The sequence below is a fragment of the Herpailurus yagouaroundi genome, unplaced genomic scaffold, assembly GCF_014898765.1.
Source record: "Herpailurus yagouaroundi ecotype Mexico unplaced genomic scaffold, PumYag 141, whole genome shotgun sequence".
Lineage (NCBI taxonomy): Eukaryota > Metazoa > Chordata > Mammalia > Carnivora > Felidae > Herpailurus > Herpailurus yagouaroundi.
The window spans coordinates 45195591-45221655 of NW_024412396.1; the positions used below are offsets into that span (position 1 = coordinate 45195591).

The window sequence follows — 26065 nt, forward strand, 5'->3', positions numbered from 1 at the left end:
GGGGGGTAGGGTATAGGGGGACAAATAGTCTGCTCACTTGCTTATTTACTTATTTATAAGTTTTTATTTAAATTCCTGTTAGTAAACATACAGTGTAATATTAGTTTCAGGTGTGCAGTATAGTTATTCAACACTTCCATACAATACCCAGTGCTCATCACAACAAATGTACCTCTTAATCCCCATCACCTACTTAACCCATCCCCCGGCCCACCTCCTTTATGGTAACCCTCAGTTTGTTCTGTATAGTTAAGAGTCTGTTTCTTGGTTTGCCTCTCTCTCTTTTCCCTTTGCCCATTTGTTCTGTTTCTTAAATTTCACATATGAGTGAAATCATGTATTTGTCTTTCTCTGACTTATGTCACTTAGCATAATACTCTCCAGCTCCATCCATGTTGTTAATGGCAAGATTTCATTCTTTTTTTATGGCTGAATAATATTCTATTGTGTAACATATATTCCAAATCTTCTTTATCCACTCATCAATCAATGGACAGTGTTAGCTCTTACATTTCGGTATCTGATGCACTTTTAATTTTTGTATGAGACGTAAGGCAAGAATCCAACTTCAGTGCTTTGCATTTGCAGATCCAGTTTTCCCAACACCATTTATTGGAAACTGTCCTTCCACACAACGAATGGTCTTGGCACCCTTTCCAAAATCATTTAACCGTATAGGAGAGGGTTTGTTTCTGGCCTCCCTGTTTTATGCCACTGCTCTGTATATCTGTCCTTATGTCAGGGCCACACTATTTGGGACACTGTAGCTTTGTAGTAAGGCTTGAAATCAGGAAGTTTTGAGTTCCCCAACTTCGCTTTTTCTTTTCAAGATTGCTCTGGCTATTAGGGGTCCTTTGACATTTCATATGAATTGTAGAGTGTGGTTTTCTATTTCTACAAAAAGGCTGATTAGATTTTGACAAAGATTGCATTACTATACAGAATGCTTTGATAGTATTGTCTGTCATCTTAACCATATTAAGTCTTCCAGTCCATGAATGTGGAATGTATTTCTACTTATTCATGTCTTCATTTTTTTTCAGCCAAAATTTGTAGTTTTCAATGTACAAATTATTGCCCCCTTGGTTAAACTCACAAGTGTTTTATTCTTTTTGATGCTACTGTAAATGGAATTATTTACTTAATTTCCTTTGCAGATTGTTCATTGTTAATGTATAGAAACTAAACTGATTTTGTGTGTTGAGTGTGTATCCTGCAACTTTACTGAATTTGTTATAAACCCTAATAGGTATTGTTTGTAGAACATTTAGAGTTTACTACATGTAAGATCATTTCATCTGTGACTAGAGACAATTTTACTTCTTTCTTTCCAATTTGTATGCCTTTTCTTTCTTTTTCTTGTCTAGCCATTCTGGTTAGGACTTTTAATACCATATTGAACAAAAGTGGTGAAAGCACACATCCTTGTCTTTGTTCTTAATCTTAGCTTTCATGCTTACATAAGTATGTTGTCAGCTGTGGATTCTTCATACATTGCCATCATCATGCTGAGGAAGTTTCCTTCAATTCCTAGTTTGCTTTTAACATGGAAAAGTGTTGAATATCCTTAAATGCTTTTTCTGTATCTGCTGAGATGATCATGTGGGTTTTTTCCTTCATTCTATTAATATGTTGTATTACTTTGAAGGATTTTTCTTTTATTGAATCATCTTTGCATTCATGGAATAAATCCCATTTTGTCATGGCCTATATTCCTCTTAATATGTTCCTAAATTAAAACAATGTAGCTCTATGATCACCCTAGTGATCTACGTGAACGCAATTTCTGATCACAACCACAGGGAGCAGGACTCAAGCAGAACCAAGTTTATTTCTGGACTCTCTATCAAAATCAATCAACTGAGTTGATGAAATGGGGATTATGGTCTGGAGAGGGTGAGGTCGCTGGAAGCTGCAGGGCAAAGTTCTGGAAAGGAGGAAGGGAGGCAGAAAAAAAAAGAGATCCAGGTATCTTCATGAGTCTTTACAAAGTACTAGCCCAAACAGATGCTGAGTCAAACTCCAGAAGACTGGACAAACAAAAACTAGGAAGTTGTATGCTGGATAATTCTCAGAGTTCAAAAAGGGCAGGGAGATTTTCAAGTTCTGTCCAGCCAGAATGGAAATCCTCAGTGATTCACTTGAAAATTCTGTGGATACTCACTTAGAACATAACTCATTTGTAGAGCTGAACTATCCCTGAAGTAAATACGACTTTAGAATCATCCTAGAAAAGGTTACAAACAGGCCTTCAGGAGGTCAAACTGATCTACAAGTTACTTAACTGCCTGCTAACACAAAGCTCAGCACTGTAACATTAACAGTGTTCATGTAATAAAACAAAATGCAGACAGGCAACAACGTAATAGTCACAATATCCAGAATCTAAAAATTAACATGCTAAGAAGAAAACACGACCCATAATCAAGAGAAAAATCAATCATGAGAAACAAAACCAGAAACAATAAAGGATGAAACAGGCAGACAAGGATGTTTAAAAGGTTATTATAACTATGTGGAAATAATTAAAGGAAGTTAAACATAATGAAAAAATGGAAGATTTTTTTTCAAGTCTTTAATCCATTTCAGTTGATTTTTGTATATGGTATAAGGGAGTGGTTCAGTTTCATCCTTGTGCATGTTTGCATGTCTTTTGCGTCCTGTCCAGTTTTTCCAACACCATTTTTGAAGAGACTATCTTTTCCCTATTATATATTCTTAGCCTCTTTGTTACAAATTAATTGACCATACATGCATGGGTTTATTTCTGGGCTATTTTGTTCCACTGATGTATATATGAAAATGAAAGTTGGAAAAAAAAAAAAAGAAAACTCACAGATTTTGAAAACTACAATATCTGAAAGGAAAAATACACTAGATGTGATTAATAGCCAATGTGATACCACAAGACAAAAGATCAATGAGCCTGAAGACATAGAAGGGACTCACAGTAACTTGTAGGATAAAAGCGATATGTAACTGGAGTTCCAGAAGGAGAGGAAAAGGGAAACAAAAAACGTTTGAAGAATCTACTGACTCAAATTTGTGAAAAATATACACAAGCATATCCAAGAAGCTCAACAAACTCCAATCGGAATAAACAGAAAAGAAAAAAAAAAACAAAAACAAATAGCAAAGTATATCATAACCACACTGCTCAACACCAGATATAAAGAGAATCTTGAAAGCAGTCACAGGGGAAAAGGACAAGTATATATAAGCAGCAAAGATGAGAATGACACCAGACTTCTCCTCAGAAACTATACAAGCCTTAAGTCAATGCAACATCATCTTTAAAATGCTAAAAGAGCGGTGGGTGCCTGGGTGGCTCAGTCAGTTAAGTGTCCAACTTCAGCTCAGGTCATGATCTTGTGGTTCCTGAGTTTGAGCCCCGTGTCGGGCTCTGTGCTGACAAGTCGGGAGCCTAGAGCCTGCTTCAGGTTCTGTGTCTCCCTCTCTCTCTGCCCCTCCCCTGCTCATGCTCTGTCTCTCTCTCTCAAAAATAAATAAACATTAAAAATATTTTTTAAATAAAATGCTAAAATAAAAATATAATTTAGAATTTCATGTCCAGTGAATACAGCCTTCAAAAGAAAGGCAAAATAAATATTTTTTTTCAGAAAAACAAAAGCAGGGAGAATTTGTCACAAGCAGATCTGCACTATGATAAATGTTAAAGGAAATCCTTCAGACGAAAGAGGAATAATACTGAACAGAAACTGGATCTATGCGCAGGAATGAATACCACCAGAAATCATAAATACATGGATAAACACTAGTGAAAAGGAAAGGGATGGACACACACTACGCAGGTGAACTGGCCCTATGAATATTATAAAAAGTAGACTTCAGAATAAAGAATATTACAGAGAATAAAAAAGGACCTTTCCTAATGAAAAAAGTCCATTCACCAAGATGACATTAAAACACAAAATATGACCTGGGTGCCTTGGTGGCTCACGGTCAGCGGAGCATCCAACTCTTGATTTTGGCTCTGGTCATGATCTCAGGGTCATGGAACAGAGCCCTGTGTCAGGCTCTGTGCTGAGCATGGAGCCTCCTTAAGATTCTCTCTCTCTCCCTCTCCCTCTGTTCCTCATGGTCTATCTCCCTCTCTAAAATAAAATAAAGGTGGGGCGCCTGAGTGGCGCAGTCGGTTAAGCGTCCGACTTCAGCCAGGTCACGATCTCACGGTCCGTGAGTTCGAGCCCTGCGTCGGGCTCTGGGCTGATGGCTCGGAGCCTGGAGCCTGTTTCCGATTCTGTGTCTCCCTCTCTCTCTGCCCCTCCCCCGTTCATGCTCTGTCTCTCTCTGTCCCCAAAATAAATAAAAACGTGGAATAAAAAATTAAAAATAAAATAAAATAAAGGTTAAAACATTAAATATGAACACACTAGATAAGAGAACTTAAATATTAATGGAGCAAAAACTGAAATGAGAAAAAGGCAAATAAAAAACGACAGTTGCAGATTTCAACACTTCTTAGCAACTGACAGAACAAAAAAAAAATCAGTAAAAATACAGAACACTTGAGCAAAACTAAGAACCAACTTCATGTAATTTATCTTTACAGAACAGCACACACAACTATGGAATAAACATTCCTTTCTAATGCACAGGTAATGTTCACAAAGATTGACCAAAGGCTGCTCCATAAGTAAATCTCAATGAATTTCAAAAGACAGACTTAAATTAGAAATCAGCAAAATTGGGGCACCTGGGTGGCTCAGTCGGTTAAGCATCTAACTTCAGCTCAGGTCACGATCTCCGTTCATGGGTTCAACCTCCACATCGGGCTCTGCGCCGACAGCTCAGAGCCTGGAGCCTGCTTCGGATTCTATGTCTCCCTCTCTCTCTCTGCCCCTCCCCCGCTTGCTCTCTTTCTCTCTCTCTCTCTCGAAAATAAACATTAAAAAATTAAAAAAAAAAAAAAAGAAATCAGCAAAAATAATTGTATTAGTTTTCTTGGACTGCCGAAACAAAATACTACAGACCGTATGGCTGAAATTCTGTTCTGGAGGCTTGGCAAGTCCAATGTCAAAGTACCAGCAAGACAAATTTCATGCTGAGGCCTCTTCTCTTGACGTGTAAGTGGCCACCATCTCATTGTGCGCTCACATGACTTCTTTGTGAGTTCTGAGAGAGAGATTGTGCACACATGCACAAGCGTGCACTCTCTGGGTCTCTATAAGGACACTGATTCTATAGGATCAAGGCTCCATCCTTAACTTCATTTAACTTTAATTACTTCTGTAAAGACCTTATCTCCAAATACAGTCATATTGAGGGTTAAGGTTTCAACATCTGAATTTCCCAGGGGGGTGGGCACATGGGGACAAACATTCAGTCCATAACAATAAGATATTGAAAAAAATCCCTCAATGTTTGGAAAACAACCTATGAGTTAAAGATGAAACTATAAAGGAAAACAGAAAACATTTTAACTGAATGACAATGATATCACCATATATTAAAAATTGTGGGATGGAGCTAAAGCAACATTTAGAGAGAAATTTATGGCGTTACATGCTCACAATAGAAAAGAAATAATTAAAAGGTATAAAATCAATGATCTTAAATTCTATCTTAAGAAGCTAAAAAAAAAAAAAAACCCACTAAGTTAAACCTAAAGGAAGAAAAGAAGAAAATAATAAAATAAAAGCAGACTCAATAACATAGAGGGGAGCCTGGGTAGCTCAATCAGAGTCCGACTTCGGCTCAGGTCATGATCTCACTGCTCGTGGGTTCGAGCCCTGCATCAGGCTCTGTGCTGACAGCTTGCAGCCGGAGCCTGGAGCCTGCTTGGGATTCTGTCTCCATCTCTCTGCCCCTCCCCCACTCATGCTCTGTCTCTAATATAAATAAAACATTAAAAACATTTTTTTTATTTAACAGAGCCAAAAGAAAGTTCTTTGAAAGGGTTAATAAAGTTGATGAACTGCTAGCAAGACTAATCTAGAAAATGTAATTTTACAAATTACCAATTTCCAGAATACAAAATGGATTATCACTATACATATCCTAAAGATATTAAAGGGATAAGGGAATATTGTGAATAATTATGGTATGTTAGATAAAATGGGAAAATTCTTTCCAAAAAAATCACAAGTTATCAAAACTGACTCAAGAAGAAACAGAATATCTGAATATCCCATCTATTAGAAATATCTTCAAGGGGCACCTGGGTGGCTCAGTCATTAAGCATCTGACTTTGGTTCAGGTCATGATCTTACAGTTGGTGAGTTCGAGTCCCACACTGGGTGAGCTTTTGCCCCACTTCTCCTTCCCCCACCCCCACCCCTCCTGGGACTCTCTCTCTCTGCCCATTGCTCACTTGCACCCTCTCTCTCTCAAAAAAAAATATCTTCAAGTGTATTAAAGATATTGAATTCATAATAAAAAAGTATTCCCACAGAGACAACTTCAGGCCCCAAGTGTTACATAAGTATGTTATAGCAAACATTTAAGGAAGAAATAATTCCCTTATGTAAAAAATTCCACAATACATTCAGTAATTTCACAAAATGTTTCTCAATCCACTTTATGAGGACAAGGTAATCTTGATACCAAAACATGAAACACAGGTTATAACTACAGAAAAATATTCTGTATATGGACTCAAAAATCCTCAAGAAAATATCAGCAAAATGAATCCAGCAACATATAAAGGACGAATGTAGGGTTTACCTAAGGAATGTAAGTAAAGTGGTTTTTGCATCAGTCAATCAAATGAACAAATCCACCAGTTAATAAAGAAAAAAATCATGATTATTTCAGCACATGCAGAAATAGCAGGTGGCAAAACTCAACACCTTTTCATGATAAAAATTCTTGGCAAACTGAAAATACAAGGAAATGTCAATTCTGATTAAAAGCATCTACAAACAGCTAACATCCCTAAAACTAGGCACAAGGAAAGGATGTCCACTCTCTCCACTAGCATTTAGTATTGTACTGGAGGTCCTAGTCAACACATGGGGCATCTGGGTGGCTCGGCTGGTTGAGTGTCTGACTTCAGCTCAGGTCATGATTCTGTGATTCTGAGCCCCATGTTGGGCTCTGCACTGACAGCTCGGAGCTCCGAGTAGGTCCCATGCACCACTCCTGTTTCAATTTGCAGAACACAACGAACTTTTCTGACTTTTGCCAAATGGACACATTCTTCCGCTTTGGACTGAAACAGAGATACTGTAACACCTGTTAGTTAAATAGCCAATCCTGCACTAGATAACCACTTTAAACTCTGCCAGCACCGTTATGATTGTCTCAAAACAAGTTATGTCACCTTGTGGTTTTTACCTTTAAAAGCCTGTACTCCTGGCTCACAACTTAGGGCACAGTTTCCATTTCAGTTGACTCTGTCTCCCAGTGAAACCCCAAATCAACATTTTGCTTATTTTATAGCCTCCTCTTCTTGAATGACAGCTCCTTAAGTTCTCTCTGAAATACCTATGTAGGCACCTTTAGTCTCTCATTCCAGGATAAGCTTTTGCTCAAACACTAAACGAATGTATATGCCAGGTCTCCACTGGATCATGTCTCCATTTGCCTCCTTGCTTTCAAAATGTTTCAATCTCTTCATTTTTTGCCTTATACTACAATCTGTACACTCCCCCACTACCCTCTTTTCAACTTGTTCCTACTCTACTGCTTCTTGCCCAAAATATGGTAATCTGTATGCGTAGCAGGCATGAATACACCACAGTTTTGTACAAGGGGGAGAATATTATCTACTTTGTTTCCAAAACATTTCCTAACACATTTAGTATGGTCTTGAGTCTTATTCTGTGACTCTACAAGGAACAGAACTATCTTATGAAGGTCCATAGATATTTTGGTTATTCTACCTCAAGGGAACTTGGTATATGCCTATAATTAATTATTCTCCTATTGAACTGCAAAATTCTTAAAAATTGGGGTCTTTTATTCTTTATTCTAGTATCTATAATTCTTTTTTTTAAGTTTTTTTAATGTTTTTTTTTTTTTTATTTTTGAGGAAGAGAGACAAAGCATAAGCAGGGGAGGGGCAGAGAGAGAGAAAGGGAGACACAGAATCTGAAGCAGGCTCAGGCTCTGAGCTGTCAGCACAGAGCCCAACACGGGGCTCGACCCCACAAACCGTGAGATCGTGACCTGAGCCGAAGTCAGATGCTCAACCGACTGAGCCACCCAGGCGCCCCCTAATATCTATAATTCTTAATCACAGTGTAGGCACATAGCAAACACTAAATGAATGCTTTTAAAAACAGCTACCTTTATTTCCGAGTCTCCCGAAACCAACAGTTTGTTCTGATTCTATCATCTTGGATCTTTTTCCTCAGTAAGTAATTTTGTACTTATTCAAATACACTCAGTGGCTATTTTTCTGCCTAGTCATGTGGATTTAAAAAATGCTTTTTTTTTTTTTTTAAGCTTACTTATTTTGAGAGAGAGAGAAAGCATGCCCAGGAGGGGCAGAGAGTGGGAGAGAGAAAGAATCCCAAGCAGGCTCTGCACTGTCAGTATAGAGCCTAACACGGGGCTTGAACTCACCAACTGTGAGATCATGACCTCAGATGAAACTAAGTACTGGACGCTTAACCAACTGAGCCCCTAAAAAATGTTTCTATGGTTCGGCCTCTAACAGCTTGCCTTTCTACTTCTCCAAGGTAATTACTACATGTTTTCCTTTATATTATTCGTAAGGATTGTCTTCAAAAAATATTAATAAGAATGATCCTTGAAGCAACCTTAGATACTCCTATAATATGCTCTTCTCACTCTATAAGGTTTTCTAGCTCTTGTATCTCCTTGTTTCTTACATCTTAGTTTCATATCCATTGTAACACATTACATCCACATTCTTTCCTTCTTTCTTGGAGTTAGTGGAGAACCCTGTTTGACTTTTTGAAATCTGAAATAGACCATGTTACTGGTTCTCTTTACTTAACAATATTCTATCATATTTTTCTGAGATTTATCAGTTTTCCTAGTCATTTCATGACACTTACTGACCACCCTGTGTCATGCCTGGCAAGGCATCAGGAAAACAAAAGAAGTGTATATCCTTTGAATCGGAAGAGCTCAGAGTGAAGTAGAGGGAGGAGGAGACACAAATAAGGAAGCAAATATAGAAATAAACACTAAGATAGGGATATGCACAGAATCCAGTTGGAGCATAAAGAGAAAAAAGAACTTTGTATGATGGTTGAGAGCCTGGATTTTTTTAAAAATTATTTTTATTTTAGGGGCGCCTGGGTGGCGCAGTCGGTTAAGCGTCCGACTTCACAGAGGTCGCAGGCCGTGAGTTCGAGCCCACGTCGGGCTCTGGGCTGATGGCTCAGAGCCTGGAGCCTGTTTCCGATTCTGTGTCTCCCTCTCTCTCTCTGCCCCTCGCCTGTTCATGCTCTGTCTCTCTCTGTCCCAAAAATAAATAAACGTTGAAAAAAAATTAAAAAAAAATTATTTTTATTTTAGGGGCGCCTGGGTGGCGCAGTCAGTTAAGCGTCTGACTTCAGCCAGGTCACGATCTCGCGGTCCGTGAGTTCGAGCCCCGCGTCAGGCTCTGAGCTGATGGCTCGGAGCCTGGAGCCTGTTTCTGATTCTGTGTCTCCCTCTCTCTCTGCCCCTCCCCCGTTCATGCTCTGTCTCTCTCTGTCCCAAAAATAAATTAAAAAAGTTGAAAAATTATTTTTATTTTAGACAGGAAGAGAGAGAACACATGTGAGTGGAGGAGGGAGAGTGGAGTGGAGTGAACGCATGTGGGGGAGGAGGGAAAGGGAGAGAGAATCTTAAGTAGGCTCCACACTCAGCATGAAGCCTGACGTGGGGCTTGATCCCACAATCCTGGGATCGTGACCTAAACCAAAATCAAGAGTTGGATGCTCAAGTGACTGAGCTACCAGGGCACCACCCCAGAGCCTGGATTTTTAAGTCACACAGACCTGAATCCAATTCTTAACTCGACCCCTTAAAGAACTGTGTGACACAAGAGTCAAGGTTTTCTCATTTATAAAATGGGATAACAACCATTTCATCTATTCCTAGTTGGGAGTACACGAGACAAAGTGTTTAGTTTGGCAATACATGATGACAAGCACTCAATAAATGGTATATGATACTCATAACAAGGGGGCAACTAGCCTATATAAAGCTTCCTAGAGGAGGTGATTCTTGAATTCAGTCTTAACCAATGAACAGGAAGGGGAAGGAGTCAAGATGCAACCTTAGAGAAAGGTTAAGTTTCTACACTAGCATTAAGAACTTGTCATAATCCAGTCTCTACCTCAGCAACCTCATCTCCTTAACTCTCCTAAATGAACCTACCTTTCTATCCAGGCCAGTATAACTCACTGACCTCAGAATATGCTTAACTAATTTTCTTTTTTCTATTACTGTTTAGGCCACACCTTCCCTATGCCTGGCACTAGCCTATATACTGTTTATAAGACCAACATAAGTTCCATCTTCTTGTAATTGATCAGTCTGGACCTTATCAATGGCTCCATTCTTTGAACTTTTCCAGGACAAGGTCCCCACCACACTTCCTTTGCCCTCTGATGACATGCATGTTCATCATAGTCCTTAACCATCCTTTACACTGAGATTTAACTTTTCACCTGTGACTGTAATGTCTCCATGGGGACATATATTCCATGAGGGTAAGACTTACGTAAGCAAGAGAAAACAGGGCAGAGATACAGCACTTTAGTCTCAGATCTACTTGGCACATGAATGAACAAATCAACAACAGATCAGCAACAGTCTCAGCGTCAAACCTAAAGCACATGACCCGTCTGTAGAGACTCACGTGCCTGGATTTAACAGGGTTTCTTGTTTTTAGGTTCTTACCTTGATATGCCCTCAGCTCTATCAACAGCAAACTATAAAAACTTTCCACTGTGGATTGTGTTAGTCATTTAAGATGCCTCAAATCCTTAACGCATGATATAACCAAATAAAGGTCAGGAGAAAGACTGGCAGTCAACTCCTTAGACATGGCTACTATATTGGAAGGTAGTTGATGGAACAGCAGAATCAAAAGATCTAGGTTAAACTTACTGGCTTTAGAACTTGGGCAAATCTTTAACCTCTCCGAGAGATAATTTCCTCATCTAATAACGTGGATTAATCACTTAGCACTCAGGGTTGCTGTGAAGATTAAATGAGTTAATATACAAAGTAACTAACAGTGCCAGAAATATAATCCCTCTGTAACTATTCATTATTAAAACATTATACCAACCCATCATCCTCTGCAAAAAAAAAAGAAAAGTAGACACATAGAGATTCTCTTCCTTCTTTAAAGATAATATGTCAAGAGCAACCTGCTGAAACCTATTGAGGCCTCAGTCCTGAACTAGGAATCCCAATCCTAACACTTGGTGGGCAACAGAGCTGTCTTTATGGCCAATCTCTACCTGTTACAGTAGCGGGGGGAAAAGCGACATTCGATCCCTGTGATACTTCTTAGAGGAACCACAGCTTTTCAAAATTAAAAACTCTTAATTTGATAAAGGAAAATATAGGAGACTTAGAGACTGTTACTGAGCTGAACTCCCAAAGACTGAGTTTCTTTGTCATAATTTCCCCAAGACTTCATTCTTTCCCTTGCAGTAAACAAGATCAAACAGAATAGGTTCATTTGCCTTCCAAAATGGGCCCAAACACTGAAAATATCCAAGACTCTCACCCTTGACGGAACACTGGCACAAAAATGCAGAATACACATTTTTGCTGCTACCTGATTAAACTATCAGGTCTCTGCATAGGAAGCTGTACATGAAGAGTGACAATGTTGCCTACAAACAGAAATGCGTATTTCGAACTAGAGGCTTTTCCTATTTCTTCTACAGAAGGGAAGAGCTCTACGTGACTGCCAAAGTTACTGGAAGTTTCTAGCGGTGATAAGGGACGTCCCCGTGTATCTTCATGACCACACAATAAAGAAAAGCTTAATTAGGCTGTACAACATACCAGGTAATTAGCTCTGAGAGGTGATAAACAGAAACTTGAAACATCCTCTTGATAACCGAAGCAACCAAACTTCAAATGACTGTTTTTAGGCCAGTTCCATCCTAAATTTGTGGCTCTATTCTCCTAAAAACATACGTTTATCAACTTACATGAGCAAGACACGAAAATGCTTAGGAAAATTAAAGAAGTCACCTGGTGAACAAATATCCATTGTGAATAAAGGCACATATACTATAGTAATTAAACCACTTCTGAGGGAAATATATTAGCTAGATATAATTATTCTTCTAAATTAGTCCTTTGAAGTTTGTCCTAACTCCAGTGATTGAGAAAAAAGGCAATACTAGGAACTATAGGTCTGCAAAATTAACAGGATCAGAAATTGTAGCGAATGGTGAGGTGAGCATTAGTCAACCCTGCTATGCAAACACCAAAAAAGCTGAAGTGATATTACACTGAACTTTAAAAATATTTAGTGAGTTCTGCTCTGCTATAGTCAGGAGACCCTGGAAATACGGTGGATGCCACAGCAAAAGGACTATGTCAAAGTACGTTAAATTCTTAAGCAAGAGACAAGAATTAAATCCAAAATCACATCAAAACAGTTCATATAATAACTAGGGATATTTAGGCTATAGAAGAAAGAGACAAAACAGGAGAACAACTAGATATCTTTAAATACTTGCAGGACAATCAGGAAAAGAACTAGTATTATTTTAACTGGCTCCAAGAACAAGTACCAATGGATGAAAAGTTACAGGGAAGCAGATTTTGGCTTAAAAACACTTTCCCACATAGCCTCAAAAGTCAATAAATAGTAAGCCTAAAGGTCAATAAATATTAAGAGTGAGAGAAGGAGAAATTTACATAAAGTAGGAAAAGTGCATCTAAAAGGACTGGGCATACAGAATGTGCATTCAACAAAAGTTTAGGAGCTCACGTAAAGCATGACACTAACACATGCAGATTAGAATGAATTACATTTCCATAAGTCGACTTCCAATCTTCTATAGCAAAAAAAAAAAAAAAAAAGTATGGATGATTGTGAAAACCACATTTTATGAAGAATAATCTATAAGTGGTGGTCAAGATATCGCAAAATTCCACATGAGTAATGATGATGGACTGTTCTAGATAGTGGTGGATGGAAAGGAGTGACAGATTTACAGCAACATTTCAGAGACAGAGCTCACAGTACTTGATAACTCATTGGAGGCTCCTGGAATAACAATATTTAGCAGGTTTTACTGTGCTAGTCTAGCTACTCATTTGTTAATAATAACAACGACAGTAGCAAACACACAGTGCTTAAGAGGTGTCAGGCAATGTTCTGAAAGTTTTACACAGATTAACTCATTTCATTCTCATAACCCTATGAAGTATACTCTGTTATGGGGCGTCTCTCAGTTGGTTAAGCATCGACTTGGGCTCAGGTCATGATCTCGCAGTTCGTGAGTTCAAGCCCTGCGCCGGGCTCTGTGATGACAGCTCAGAGCCTGGAGCCTGCTTCAGATCTGTGACTCCCTCTCTCTCTGCCCTTTCCCCGCTCATGCTCTGTCTCTGTCTCTCAAAAAATAAATAAATATTTTTTTAAAAATGAAATGAAGTATATATATTCTATTATCCTGCACGTTTTATGAGAAACTAAGGCTTAGCTTACATCAGTAAAGTTAGTCAGCCAACCAATATCGAAGATCCAGTAAGAGGTTAGATACCAGATGGATCTACGTAGTCCCAAAGCTAAAGCTCTTAATCGATCCACTAGACAGCTGTAAAGGGGAGTCAACAAAACCCAAGGCATGTAGTAGTGTTAAGAGCCCAGGGAAGAGCGTGGGGTAAAAGAGGGTGTTGGAGGCGGAAATACGACTGAGGGCCAAGTGAGGATTTAGCTGTATCAGAATCACCCAGCTTGCTTGTTTAAAAAAAAGAAAGAAAGAAAAGAAAAGAAAAACCCAAGCCAGCAAGCAAAACCCTGCTTTGAATCCAAATTCCTAGAGATGGGATCTAGGAACTTTTTTTTTTTTAAGCAAAACCGAAAAACCTCGGGTAATTTTAAGGCGCAAGCAGATTTGAGAAGTGTGGTAGCAGATCTCTGAGGTTTCTTTCCGCTTTAGCATTCCAGTTGACACACTAAATGAATTTCCCAAAAATGGAAGGAAGGAGAGAGGGATTCTAGCACCAAGAAAACGGCTGTGCCTTTACAGTTGACGCCGCTGATGCTCCCCTTTTTACTCAACAGTCTGTCACAGGCACAAGAATAAAGTAGGCAATGGAAGGGGGGGGGTGGTTGTTAAAAAGCAGGCTTTGGGACAGGATTTTCTGGTACTATTAGCACCCGAAAAAACCCTTCCTGACTATAAACACATGGGATAATCCGACTGAAAAATGACGTGGGTTCCTCAGATCCCGCTCTGGCTAACGGTGGATGCCAACACAGTCTTCTACGTGCTCAAAGAGGTGCAGGAAACCTCTAGGCTGGGGCCTGCCTGCTCCAAGGCCAAAGGAATCGGCTCAGCAGGAGACGGGGCTACTCTGCAATGACAACCTCAAGCACCCTGCTCCCGGAGGCAACCGGTGCCGCACATACCCGAGGGTCCTCTAGTGAGATTGATTTCCTCCTCGGTGACCAAATAATCCACTCTTCCGTTCATGTCTTCCTGTTCGTCGGGGTTCCCCACTGAATCGGCTGGAGCTCGCGCAGGTGAAGGTGAGCCAATCTCCGCGCGGCGCTCCAAGCACTACACTTTCGGTTTCAGCGGCCCGCGGACCGGAAGAGGAAGTTGGGAGCGCTGGGCGCGCAGGGGATGCTGGGAGTCGTGGTTCCGGCGGCCGGCGCGCGGGTCTCTCTCCCCGTCCCCGCGGCGAACCGCTCGGTGAGCGACGGCCCGGTTACCATTCCACTTTACCGTGGGGGGTGGGGGCCGTAAAGGTAGGAGACATGAATACATCGATTTTGTGAAGGAGAAGTTAAATGTAAAATCCTCACGCCTCAGAAAATCGTTACAAATGGGGGAGCGGGAGTTCTCTTATTCAGTATTCAGGATTCCAGACTGGGACGGGCTTATCAAGCAATCCGCTAATATGATTTCAGAGAATGAAATCTCACAGCCTTTTATATATCCAGGCAAATACAATCCATTCCATACATGGTCTCTGGCAAGAGGACTTAACACAGTTTGCTGTATACATTCTTTGGTAAGTCACCCCTGTAAGTGATCATCTGTGATAGTTAATTGTCATTCAAAGGAAAAATAAAACTCTGACAGGCAGGTGCTTAAACCTGGAGCAAGGCCCCTAGCCTAACTGCTATGGGGGAGAGGGGGCACGATTTTTCCTCGATATTTACATTTCAAAGAGAGTTGTACCTGACAAGAGGCTTTTTGGCTTTTACAAAATTTTATATACATATAAAGGAGAGAAGGAAAGATTTATAATTACAAGCTTGCTCAAAAAGAGTCTAAGGGCACCTGGGTGGCTCAGTCGTTTAAGCATCCAACTCTTGGTTTTGGCTCAGGTCATGATCTCGCCGTTTGTGAGTTCGAGCCCCGCATCCGGCTCTATGCTGACCGTGCAGAGCCTGCTTGGGATTCTCTCTCTCTCCCTTTCTCTCTGCCCCTCCCCCGCTCATTCTGTCTCTCCAAAATAAATAAATAAACTTTAAAAATTAAAAAAAAAAATCTAAAAAAAGGGAGAGAAGGTAAAGGTTTCTTCTTTTTGGTAACAGGGAAAATTCAAGTTTTTATTTGGTTGTTTGTTTAATTCTTACAGTAAGACTACTGGATGGACTTACTGTGACTTCAGCCCAGTCTTCCTGACTTTTGAAGTATACTTCCAAAACATGGCTCTAAGGAACCTTCACAGATCAAAAACATAAAAGCCTTAAAGGGCAGGAAGAGGACCTAAATGTGGGAAACAACCTGGAATTAGACCACAAGGATTTGTGGGGACCTTGGAGGGTTGAAAAGCACAGTTCCAATTAAGGCATTTGAGTTCACATTAAATAATCACACCGGAACCTACTGTGTTTACGAAACAAAACAAGAAAGAAGCAGATTCAGCAGACAAGCCTCTTATTTGCTAATCCTTTGAGAAGTTAATATGGAATAATAGAAAGAACACAGGAGATGATGTTGGAAGACCTGGCCTCAAGTTTCAGTTCCATCTTCTTAAGAGTTGTCTGGCTTTAAGCAAGTAACCTAACATTTCCTAACTATGATTCTCCATCCAGAAAAAGGCATGGTAATAGATCTTTAAAATGTTGTGGAAAGGATTAAATGAGATGAAACTTTAAATATCACTTCTCACCTTCAAACTCAGATTCATTCCACCCTCACTTCCAAGCCTCCTTAACATGTTGATTGATTGAATGAATAAAATGATCATAATAAAAAGCAGAATATGATAAGTGAAAAAAGTATAAGTGAGATTGAAATATCAAGAAAGAAGAGAGAAAATAGAAATGGGAAAAGAAAATCACCAGTGGAGAAATATGCAACAAATGAACAAACAAAAGAGAAATAGACTGGTAGATAAAGGGGGAAAAAAACCCAACTATTGATTACTCAAGTGGGGAGGGATTGGAGGGTGAGCAAAATAGGTGAAGGGGATAAAGAGGTACAAAATTCCAGTTATAAAATAAGTCTTGGGGATATAATGTACAGTATAGGGAAGATAGCCAATATTCTAGTAACTTTGTATAGTGACTGGTAACTAGATTTATCATGGGAATCATTTCATAATGTAAATAAATAAAGATGTACTATGATGTACACCTGAAACTAAAAGGATATTGTATGTCAGTTATGCTTTACTTAAAAACTAATTAGTTTGGGGCGCCTGGTGGCTCAGTCGGTTAAGCGCCCGACTTCAGCTCAGGTCATGATCTCACGGTCCGTGGGTTTGAGCCCCGCGTCGGGCTCTGTGCTGACAGCCCAGAGCCTGGAGCCTGTTTCAGATTCTGTGTCTCCCTCTCTCTCTGCCCCTCCCCTGTTCATGCTCTGTCTCTCTCTGTCTCAAAAATAAGTAAACGTTAAAAAAAAATTTTTTTTTAACTAATTAGTTAATTTGGAAGAAAAAAAACAAAGCTTCAAAGCTTCTTCTAGACTGCGGAAGGGGAGATCACTACCCTGTACTGGGAAGATTGCCCTTCTCACCTGAGCACACAACTTCAAAAGGAACACATAGGGCACTAAAAGAAAACAGGTCACCAAATAAATTTACGAAATACTGGTAATAAGTGGGAGTGACAGATTAGGCATGTAAATTGCCTTTATACCTTAATGTAAGTATAGTTCTCTTAAAGTTTATTTTGAGAGAGAGCAAGAATCCCAAGCAGGTTCTGCACTGTTAGTGCAGAGACGGATGAGGGGCTTGAACCCACGAAATCATGAGATCATGACCAAGAGTGGGATGCTTAACTGACTGAGCCACCCAGGCACCCCATGTGTCTCTCACTTTAAATCAAAAGCTAGGAAATTAAGCTTAGCAAGGAAGGCATGTGGAAAGCTGAGACAGGCCAAAAGCTAGATCTGTTGTGCCAATTATCCAAGTTGTGAATTCAAAGGAAAAGTTCTTGAAGGAAATGAAAAAGTGGTGTGAATGTAAGAAAGTAATACAGCCTTATTGCTAATATGGAGAAAGGTTAGTGGTCTGGATAGAAGATCAAACCAACCACAACATTATCTTAAGCCAAAGCCTAATCCAGAGCAAGGCCCTAACTCTCCAATTCTATGAAGGCTGAGAGAGGTGAAAAAGTTTCAGAAAAGCTTGAAGCTAGCAGAAGTGGGTTCATGAGGTTTAAGGAAAGAAGCCATCTCCATAATAAAAGTGCAAGGTGAAGCAGCAAGTTCTGTTGTAGAAGTTGCAAGTTTTCCAGAAGACCTAACTAAGATAATTAATGAAGGTGGCTACACTAAACAATAGATTTTTCAATGTGGATGAAACATCTATTGGAAGAAGATGTCGTCTGGGACTTTTATAGCTAGAGAGAAGTCAGTGCCTGGCTACAAAGCTTCAAAGGCCAGCCTGACTTTCTTGTTAGAGGCTAATGCAGCTGGTGACTTTCAGTTGAAGCCAGTGCTCACTGACCTTTTCAAAAGTCCTAGGGCCTTTAAGAATTAGGCTAAATCTACTCTGCCTGTGCTTTATAAATAAAACAAAGCCTGGATGATGGCACATCTGTTTACAACATGGTTTACTGAATATTTTAAGCCTACTGTTGGGAGCAACTGCTCAAAAAAAAGGATTCCTATCAAAATAGTACAGCTCATTGATAATATACCCAAGTGCTCTGATGAAGATGTACAGTGAGATTAATGTTGGTTTCATGCCTGCTAACACAAGGTACAGCACATGGGTCAAGAAGTAATTTCAACTTTCAAGTCTTATTATTTAAGAAACAGATTTCATAAGGGTATAGTTGCCCAGATAGTAATTCCTCTGATGGATCTGGGCAAAATAAATTTAAGAACTTTCAGAAAAGATTCACCATTCTAGATGGCAGTGAGAACATTTGCAATTCATGGGAAGAGGTCAAAATATCATTAACCAGATGTTGGAAGTTAGTTCCAACCTTCATGGATGACTTCGAGGGGTTTGAGACTTCAGTGGAAGAAGTAACTGCGGATGTGGTAGAAATAGCAAGAGAACTAGAATTAGAAGTGGAGCCTGAAGATAGGACTGAATTGCTGCGGTCTCAGCATAAAACTTTAACCGAGGAGGAATTGCTTCTTATGACTGAGCAAAGAAAGTGGTTTCTGGAGATGGCATCTACTCCTGGTGAAGATGCTGTGAAGATTGTTGAAATTACAGCAAAGTATTTAGAATCTTATTACATAAACTTAGTTGATCAGCAGGATTTGAGAGGATGACTCCACTTTAGAAAGAAGTTCTGTGGTCTCTACAGTGATTCTACTGTGCTATCAAATGACTACAGGAAATTGTTTGTTAAAGGAAGAGCTCATTGATGCAGCAAACTTCATTGTTGTCTTCCCTGTTTGAGGAAAGCATCCTAAGACCTTGTTTGGAAAATAAGAACTATTGAAAAATGCACTAACCAACCAATCTGCCTCTATAGACTGTTTCCAGCCTGCTGTTCTACTCTAGTGTAGACCCCGATCTCGAGCTGCAGCCTCCAACTAGCTTTCCAACTTCCAGCCCAGCCATCCTTGCTTACTGCAGACTGGTGCGAGCCAGTTCTTTCATCTATCATATTGCTACTATTTCTCCTGACTAATGGGGATTTTGTACAAGTCACTGGTTTTTGTACACTGACTCCTTAGTTTGTCTAAAGTCTGAAATCAAGGAGAGATTCTCATCAGCAACCAAGAACCTCTCCCTTTAGTCCTGAGCAGGTTTTTCTTCCAATTGCAACCCAAAGTTTTACATGTCTTCCTGTCCCTATTGTTTATTTATATTTGTGCCACTAAATGTTTAAATGTTGTATAGACAGAATTTGCCACCCCATAGATTCTCTAATTATTTAATACATTCTACAATAGCCTAAGAGCTATCTGTTTACTTTTTACATTTCAAAAATCTTGACATAAAGCCAGCATATATTTAGGCTCAATATTAATAGTGAAATTGAAATGTGCATAATAAAACATGAAAATATAAGATAAATTCATTGTTGTCTTGTTTTAAGAAATTGCCACAGCCACCCCAACCTCGAGCAGCCACCTCCCTGATCAGTCAGCAGCCATCAACATCAAGGCAAGACCCTCTGCCAGCAAAAAAGATTAGAGCTCACTGAAACCTCAGATGATCGTTAGTACTTTTTAGCAATAAAGTGCTTTTTTTTCTTGGTAATAAAGTATTTTTAAGTTAAGGTATGTACATTGTTTTCTTTTAGACATAATGCTATTGCACATTAAGACTACACTGTAATGTAAATATAACTTATGTGCACTGGGAAACAAAAAAAATTTTTTTTGCAATAATTAATTTTTTTCAATATTCACTTTATGGCAGTGGTCTGAAACCAAACCCGTAGCATCTCTAAAGGTGTGCTACCCAGGGCTCACAGGTAGCTAATGGTGGTACTTCAGGTGGGATAGCATTGCTGGTAATGAAATCACCAAAACAAGGTGGAGGTTGGAGCCAGAGCTGTGTTTTGCTGCTAGAGAAATGCTGACAGAGATTACAAACAGGAAAGAAGTCTCTTTTCCCAGATTGCAAACTCTTGCCAATGTTTCCAAGTTGGCAAAACCTAGCCAGAAGGTAGCTGTCAAGGGAATATGGGAAATGTAGTTTGTAGAGAGTCCCTGCGTCAGCATTAAAGAGTACTAGAGAAGGGTAGACTTGCTGCTGTGATACAAATGAATAAGTAGCAAAACACACACACACACACACACACACACACACACACACTTACACACCCAAACACACTTTTTAAAAAGTGTCACATTATAAATAGGTGAACTGGGGCGCCTGGGTGGCTCAGTCGGTTGAGCATCTGACTTCAGCTCAGGTCATGATCTCACCACTTGTGGGTTCCAGCCCCGCATCGGGCTCTGTGCTGACAGCTCAGAGCCTGGAGCCTGCTTCCGATTCTGTGTCCCACTCTCTCTCTGCCCCTCCCTCGCTCATGTTCTGTCTCTCTCTCTCTCAAGAATAAATAAAACATTAAAAATTAATTAATTAAATAGGTGAACCAAATAATATTAGCACACCTCTTTCTCTCTGGATTCTTTCTAGTGGAAAAAACAAAATGATCACTAGGTATATCACAAATTGGTACCAATTTTATTAATTTGGGAAGTACCCCAACCCCCCAATATTAGTGCTTCTCATGAAACCGTGTCAGAAAATACAGCTTATATATGAGGCTAGTGTGCAATATACACTTTAGTAGCCCGCAGGTTTTCCTGAAGAGGTATGGCTAATGCTGTTGCTGCATCAATGGGGACTTCCACCTGCCTCTGGGAGGATGCACAGAGAGGGTTAGAGAACAGCTAGGGAGCCTTGGCATACAATGAATTGGCCTATAAAGTTGATTCTAAGAGGGTCAAACCCTGACCCATCAGATAAACTGTTATGTTCATTAAGCAGGTGGTTGTGGGGTTGATTTGTTTAACAGTGTAATTAGGCTGTCTGATTCACATACTATCCATAGTATAGTATAGTTCATATTGCAGATGTTTCATAAGATTTTAATTTCTACTTATAGGTATTTTGGTTATTTTAAATTTTATTCCTACAACAAGCAATTCTAAGTGAAAATTTAGAATCAGTGTGAGTGTCAGGAGAATAAAATTCTAGAAGGGGATCTTCTGGGTCAGAGGGTAGGTATATACTAATTTGTGGAAAATATTACCAAATTTTACTTCAAAGATCTTGTGCAGTTATCCCTCTATGAATATTATATGAGGATGCTGTTTTCCATTCTGGAATTATCATCACATCTCACATCCTTGCCAAAATGCTAAGTGGAAAATAATATTGTAATTTGAAATTTTCACTTATGAATGCTGTTGAGATTATTTTAAACATTTTTATGGCTCTTTATTTTTTACCCTTTTTTGTTTCTCTGAAAAATCTTGCCCTTTGTCCATTTTTCTGTTGGAATGTTTTTCTTTTTTCATATAGGAAATACTCAGTCTTACAGAGAAGTTACAAGAAGATGACATAGAACTTCCAGATACCTTTTACCCATTTCTCCAGTTTCTTATAATTGACCTCTCTTCACTTTATTCTCTCTCTTGCTCACTCTCGTGCATGTGCTTTCTTAGTATGTGAATATATATACACAAATATACATATGTACACATACATGTACATATTCATGTACATACATATGTATCCTAGACATAGATTAATAGAAAGAAAGAAGATAGTGGGAGAAAAGAAAGGAAAGCAAGGAAAAAGACAGATGGATAGGGACATACATACATGAAAAGGCATTCTAGTATATAAGTTACAATATAGTTATCAAAATCGAGATTTTTAATATTGATACAGTACTATTATCTATTTTGTAGATGTTCATCAACTGTTCCCTAAATGCCCTTTACATCTTTTTTTTTTTCCCCTGCCCAAAGTCCAAGGATCACACACTCCATTCAGTTGCCATGTCTCTTTAATCTCCTTTAACCTGGAATAGTTCCTTAGTCTTTCATTGTCATGACGAGAATACAGAACAATCATTTTGTAGAGAGCCCGTCGACTGTTGTTTAGGTACTGCTTTATTTTTAGAAGCAGTACCACAAAAGTAATGTTATGTCCATCTCAGTCCACGTTACCAGTAGGCACAAGATGTTGGTCCTATTATTGGTTAACTTTGAACACTTAGTTACAGTGTTGTCCACTAGATGGCTCCACTGAAAAGTGACTATATTTCCTTTTACAATGAATAGGAAGCTTATGGAGAATTACTTTAAGTAATTATTCTTTTTTTTCATCAAATTTTCACCCAGTTATTTTAGCATTCAATGATTACCCTCCATTGAAGCAGTTGTTAACTGGGAAGATTGTCAAATGATGACTTTTTTATCCATAATTCCACCTACATCTATTATATGGCATTCTACTATAAGAAACAACTTTCCCCTTTCCCTTATTTCATTTATTTATTATCATCAGTATGGACTTATGAATTTCTGTATAATTGAATGGCTTATAATCCATTACTCTTATTTTAAAACTAAATTGTCTTAGATTTGACTCATGGGAGCACCTTTAAACTGGCATCTTTGTCCTTTCAACATATCTCCATCATTCTTTGAGCATTTCATTACTTTTTTTTTTTAACATTTATTTATTTTTGGGACAGAGACAGAGCATGAACGGGGGAGGGGCAGAGAGAGAGGGAGACACAGAATTGGAAACAGGCTCCAGGCTCTGAGCCATCAGCCCAGAGCCCGACACGGGGCTCGAACCCACGGACCGCGAGATCGTGACCTGGCTGAAGTCGGACGCTCAACCGACTGCGCCACCCAGGCGCCCCAAGCATTTCATTACTTTTTGGCACACAGTGTTTTAGGCTCATCTTGTATTTCACCTGCTCCAGTCCTGGAATTATCATTTTCTCAAAGGATCTCTGTTTCCTTTGAGCAGACAATGGTATTTATAAAACAAGATCTGGGGACTAAGTCTGCTCATTATTACTGGGGCATACTTGCTTCTAGTCCCTCTCAGAAGACTGAATTAGATAATACATTTGTCTCTGTTGAAATTACTATATCCTTATCTATTGGGAGACAATTCTCCATGTATCTCTTATATTTGTATACATCTTACATGCAGATGACAGATATTATTCCAGATTATCTTTTCAAAGATCTTTGTGTAGTGGACCAGTTTGGAAGGTAAAAGGTCATTCTTCAGGAGCGCCTGGGTGACTCAGTCGTTTGCTCATCCGACTCTTGATTTCGGCTTCAGTCATAATTCCAGGGTCGTGGGATCGAGCCCTATGTCGTCCTCCATGCTGAGCGTGGAGCCTGCTGAAGAATCTGTCTTTCCCTCTGCCACTCTCCCTCAATCTGTCTAAAATAAAACTTTTTAAAAAATGTCACCCTTCAGCGCAGAAGGCAGGTTTGCTTACTGCCTATTATAATAAAGATAATGTCTTCCTCCAGAGCAGAAATTGGGCAGATTTGCAAGCAGCCTATCATAAAAGACATTTCCTAAAGCTCAGAGTTCCTTAGCTCTAATGTAAAATCATTATATGTGCAGTATCCTCAGGAGCCCTCTGCATTGCCCCCATGAGACTTTGGAATAAGAGAAACTGACAAGAGCATGAAATTCCTGCTCCTTGCTGTGCCATGAGAAAGAAAGTCCTTTGTCTCTGAACCGGGCATCTCATTATCTTCTGCTACCATCCATGATATTTGTAGAGGTCGCTTTTAGGCAACAAGCTTGAGCAATAGAAACCTGAGTAAGGTAAAAGGGCCCATGGTGACCACCAAGCAGAATGCAAACAGGCTCACTAAGTGGTCCACCTCGAAGTAGCCATAGACTCTAACTGACCAACCAGGCACAGTTCCTAAGGTTACCAAAAGGAAAATTCCATACGTTCCCATACCTCCTCACTCTGCCCTATAGTTGAGGTCCTTCACCATCACTTCTCACAGACCGTCTCTCCTTTGCTATCCTGCCTGCTGCTCCCTTGTAGTATATTCAGTAAACTTCTGTCTCTTGTCCTGCCTTGGGTGAATTCTTTCACCACCCACGCTGCTGGAACCTACCCAATTGGGACACCCCATATTTAGTGGCGCCCAATCTGATCAGAGTGCCCCACAAAACTGTGGCAGGCTAACTTGTTAGCTTGCAGATAGGGTAAAATCTTAGACCTATCATATTTCTTGACAGTTTTTGGTGACTAAGATGGGACGCTAACAGAAACATGCTTTTCTGGAACAAAAAGAACAAAGTCCTCCACAGGCCAGAGTAGAGGATTAAAGAGGACTCCCCAGGATCCACTAGCGAATGCTCTTGATCACGTGGTGGACAGGAAGGGACTAAGGTTTCCTCTCTGCCCTACCTTCAATAGATGCTTAGAGGCTGAGCAGTGAGTTAGGATTAAAACAAGTCAGTCAAATGCTCCTTTGATTGTTGTTCATTCTCCTCCAAAGTAGGATGGGAAAGGGTTGTCATTATGACAATAGGGCAGAAATCCCTGCAGCCCTAGCCAAAATGCAATGTGGCTGTAGCTGCTGAGTCAAAGCCTCCTCAAAGCAGTAACAAATCATGTCCACAATAAAGAGGTAGAAATTGAGTGGACCAAAAACATTAGAAGCTAATTTAATTGAGCCTTAAGTAGAGTGGGTTAGGGTTTAGGGCAGGCACCTCTATCCTCTGTTACACTTTTGAAAGAGGATTTCAACTACCTCCATTTTGACCTCAAACCTTCTAATTGATCAAGTTCTTCTTTCTGGCTCATCTCTTAACTCAGGCAAAAGACCCTGTGAGCCAAGCATCCCCTGAAGGGAACTGATACTACCCCTTCAAGCAGTAAGGGCTGCACTGAACCAGCAAGACCCCACCCATGACAATGAAGACCTGACCTTTACTGCCCACCTGCAAGTACCTACTTACCTTTGTCCCACATTTTCCTGGTATAAACCTAGAAGTATTTTTGGCACTTTGGAGAAAGTCTTTGAGATGTTAGTCTGCCGTCTTTGTCTTCCAGTGTTGGGCTCACTGAAATAAATTCCTTTCTTATTTCATCTCCACTCATCTCTTTGCATTTTTTAAATAAGTTTATTTATTTTGAAAGAGAGCGTGAGAGAGCGTGTGCTCATGGGAGCAGAAGAGGGGCAGAGAGCAACAGGGAGAGAAAGAATCCCAAGCAGGGTCCATGCTGTCATTGTGGAGCCCAACTTGGGACTCAGTCTCATGAACCATGAAATCATGGCCTGAGTCGAAATCAAGAGTCTGAGGCTTAACTATCTGAGCCGCCCAGGTGCCGCATCTCTCTGCATTTGGGTTTTGTCAGTGGTTAGTGGCTGAGCCTGGTCTGTTTGGGACCCCCTGAACCCAGGTGTTCTTGCACCCCTGCAATCCCTGATGTGGTCTGAAGTGGGGTTCAGGAGCAAATGGCCAAGAAACAATTCTTGAGACGTTTTTGGTGCAAAAAAGGTGTTTTTATTATAGCATGGGGACAGGAACTGTGGGCAGAAAGAGCTGCACTGGGGTTGTGAGGAGAGACTGATTATATAAGATTTTCTATTCTATGGGGGAGGGTGATGTTAGAGCTCCAGGAAATTGAATCTGTAGGGTTCTGGAGATTGCTTTTTTCTTGTAAATCATTAAGACAGTTGCAAACTGATGGAGACTCAGGCCCTGAATAACTGTGATCTCTGTCAGTTAACCATTTGCTTTTCCCTCTCCTTTTTTGTTGGGCATCCAGGAGTGCCTGAAGAATGTGACACATATCTCACCTGGGGCGTGGTTGTGGGGTGTTAGCTTGTGCTGTGTCTTCAGCTTCACCCCCTGGCTAACACTTCTATTGATTCTTCCCTATTGCCAAGGGCCTGTGTGTTTTAGTCTGCTACTTAGAATACAACAGACTGGCACATTAATGCACCCCTTTGGGGCCATGAACTCTGGAAACAAATTGTAGACACTGAACCATCTGGGTCACTCATGTAGTTGTTCCTGGTAAAGACCT

At 39.9% G+C, this 26065-nt stretch overlaps 1 protein-coding gene and 1 long non-coding RNA gene across 4 annotated transcripts in view; one reads left to right on the top strand and one right to left on the bottom strand.

The window, feature by feature from the left end:
• Positions 1–14719, bottom strand: part of SYNJ2BP (synaptojanin 2 binding protein) — a 34379-nt gene extending 19660 nt beyond the window's left edge. Inside the window, exon 1 of the mRNA XM_040477549.1 lies at positions 14543–14719. Within this exon, the coding sequence (XP_040333483.1) occupies positions 14543–14606 (64 nt within the window). The 5' untranslated portion in view covers positions 14607–14719. The remainder of the gene's footprint in view (positions 1–14542) is intronic.
• Positions 14720–14751: 32 nt separating this feature from the next.
• LOC121031990 (uncharacterized) lies at positions 14752–25127 on the top strand. Of its 3 annotated transcripts, none has more exons than XR_005791028.1 (3): positions 14752–14828; positions 15080–15150; positions 24848–25127. It is a non-coding gene; the product is annotated as an uncharacterized LOC121031990 (long non-coding RNA). The 3 variants fall into 3 exon arrangements; XR_005791029.1 differs by having other exon boundaries at positions 14819–14884; XR_005791027.1 differs by lacking the exon at positions 14752–14828 and having other exon boundaries at positions 14893–15150.
• The last annotated feature ends 938 nt before the right edge of the window (positions 25128–26065 follow it).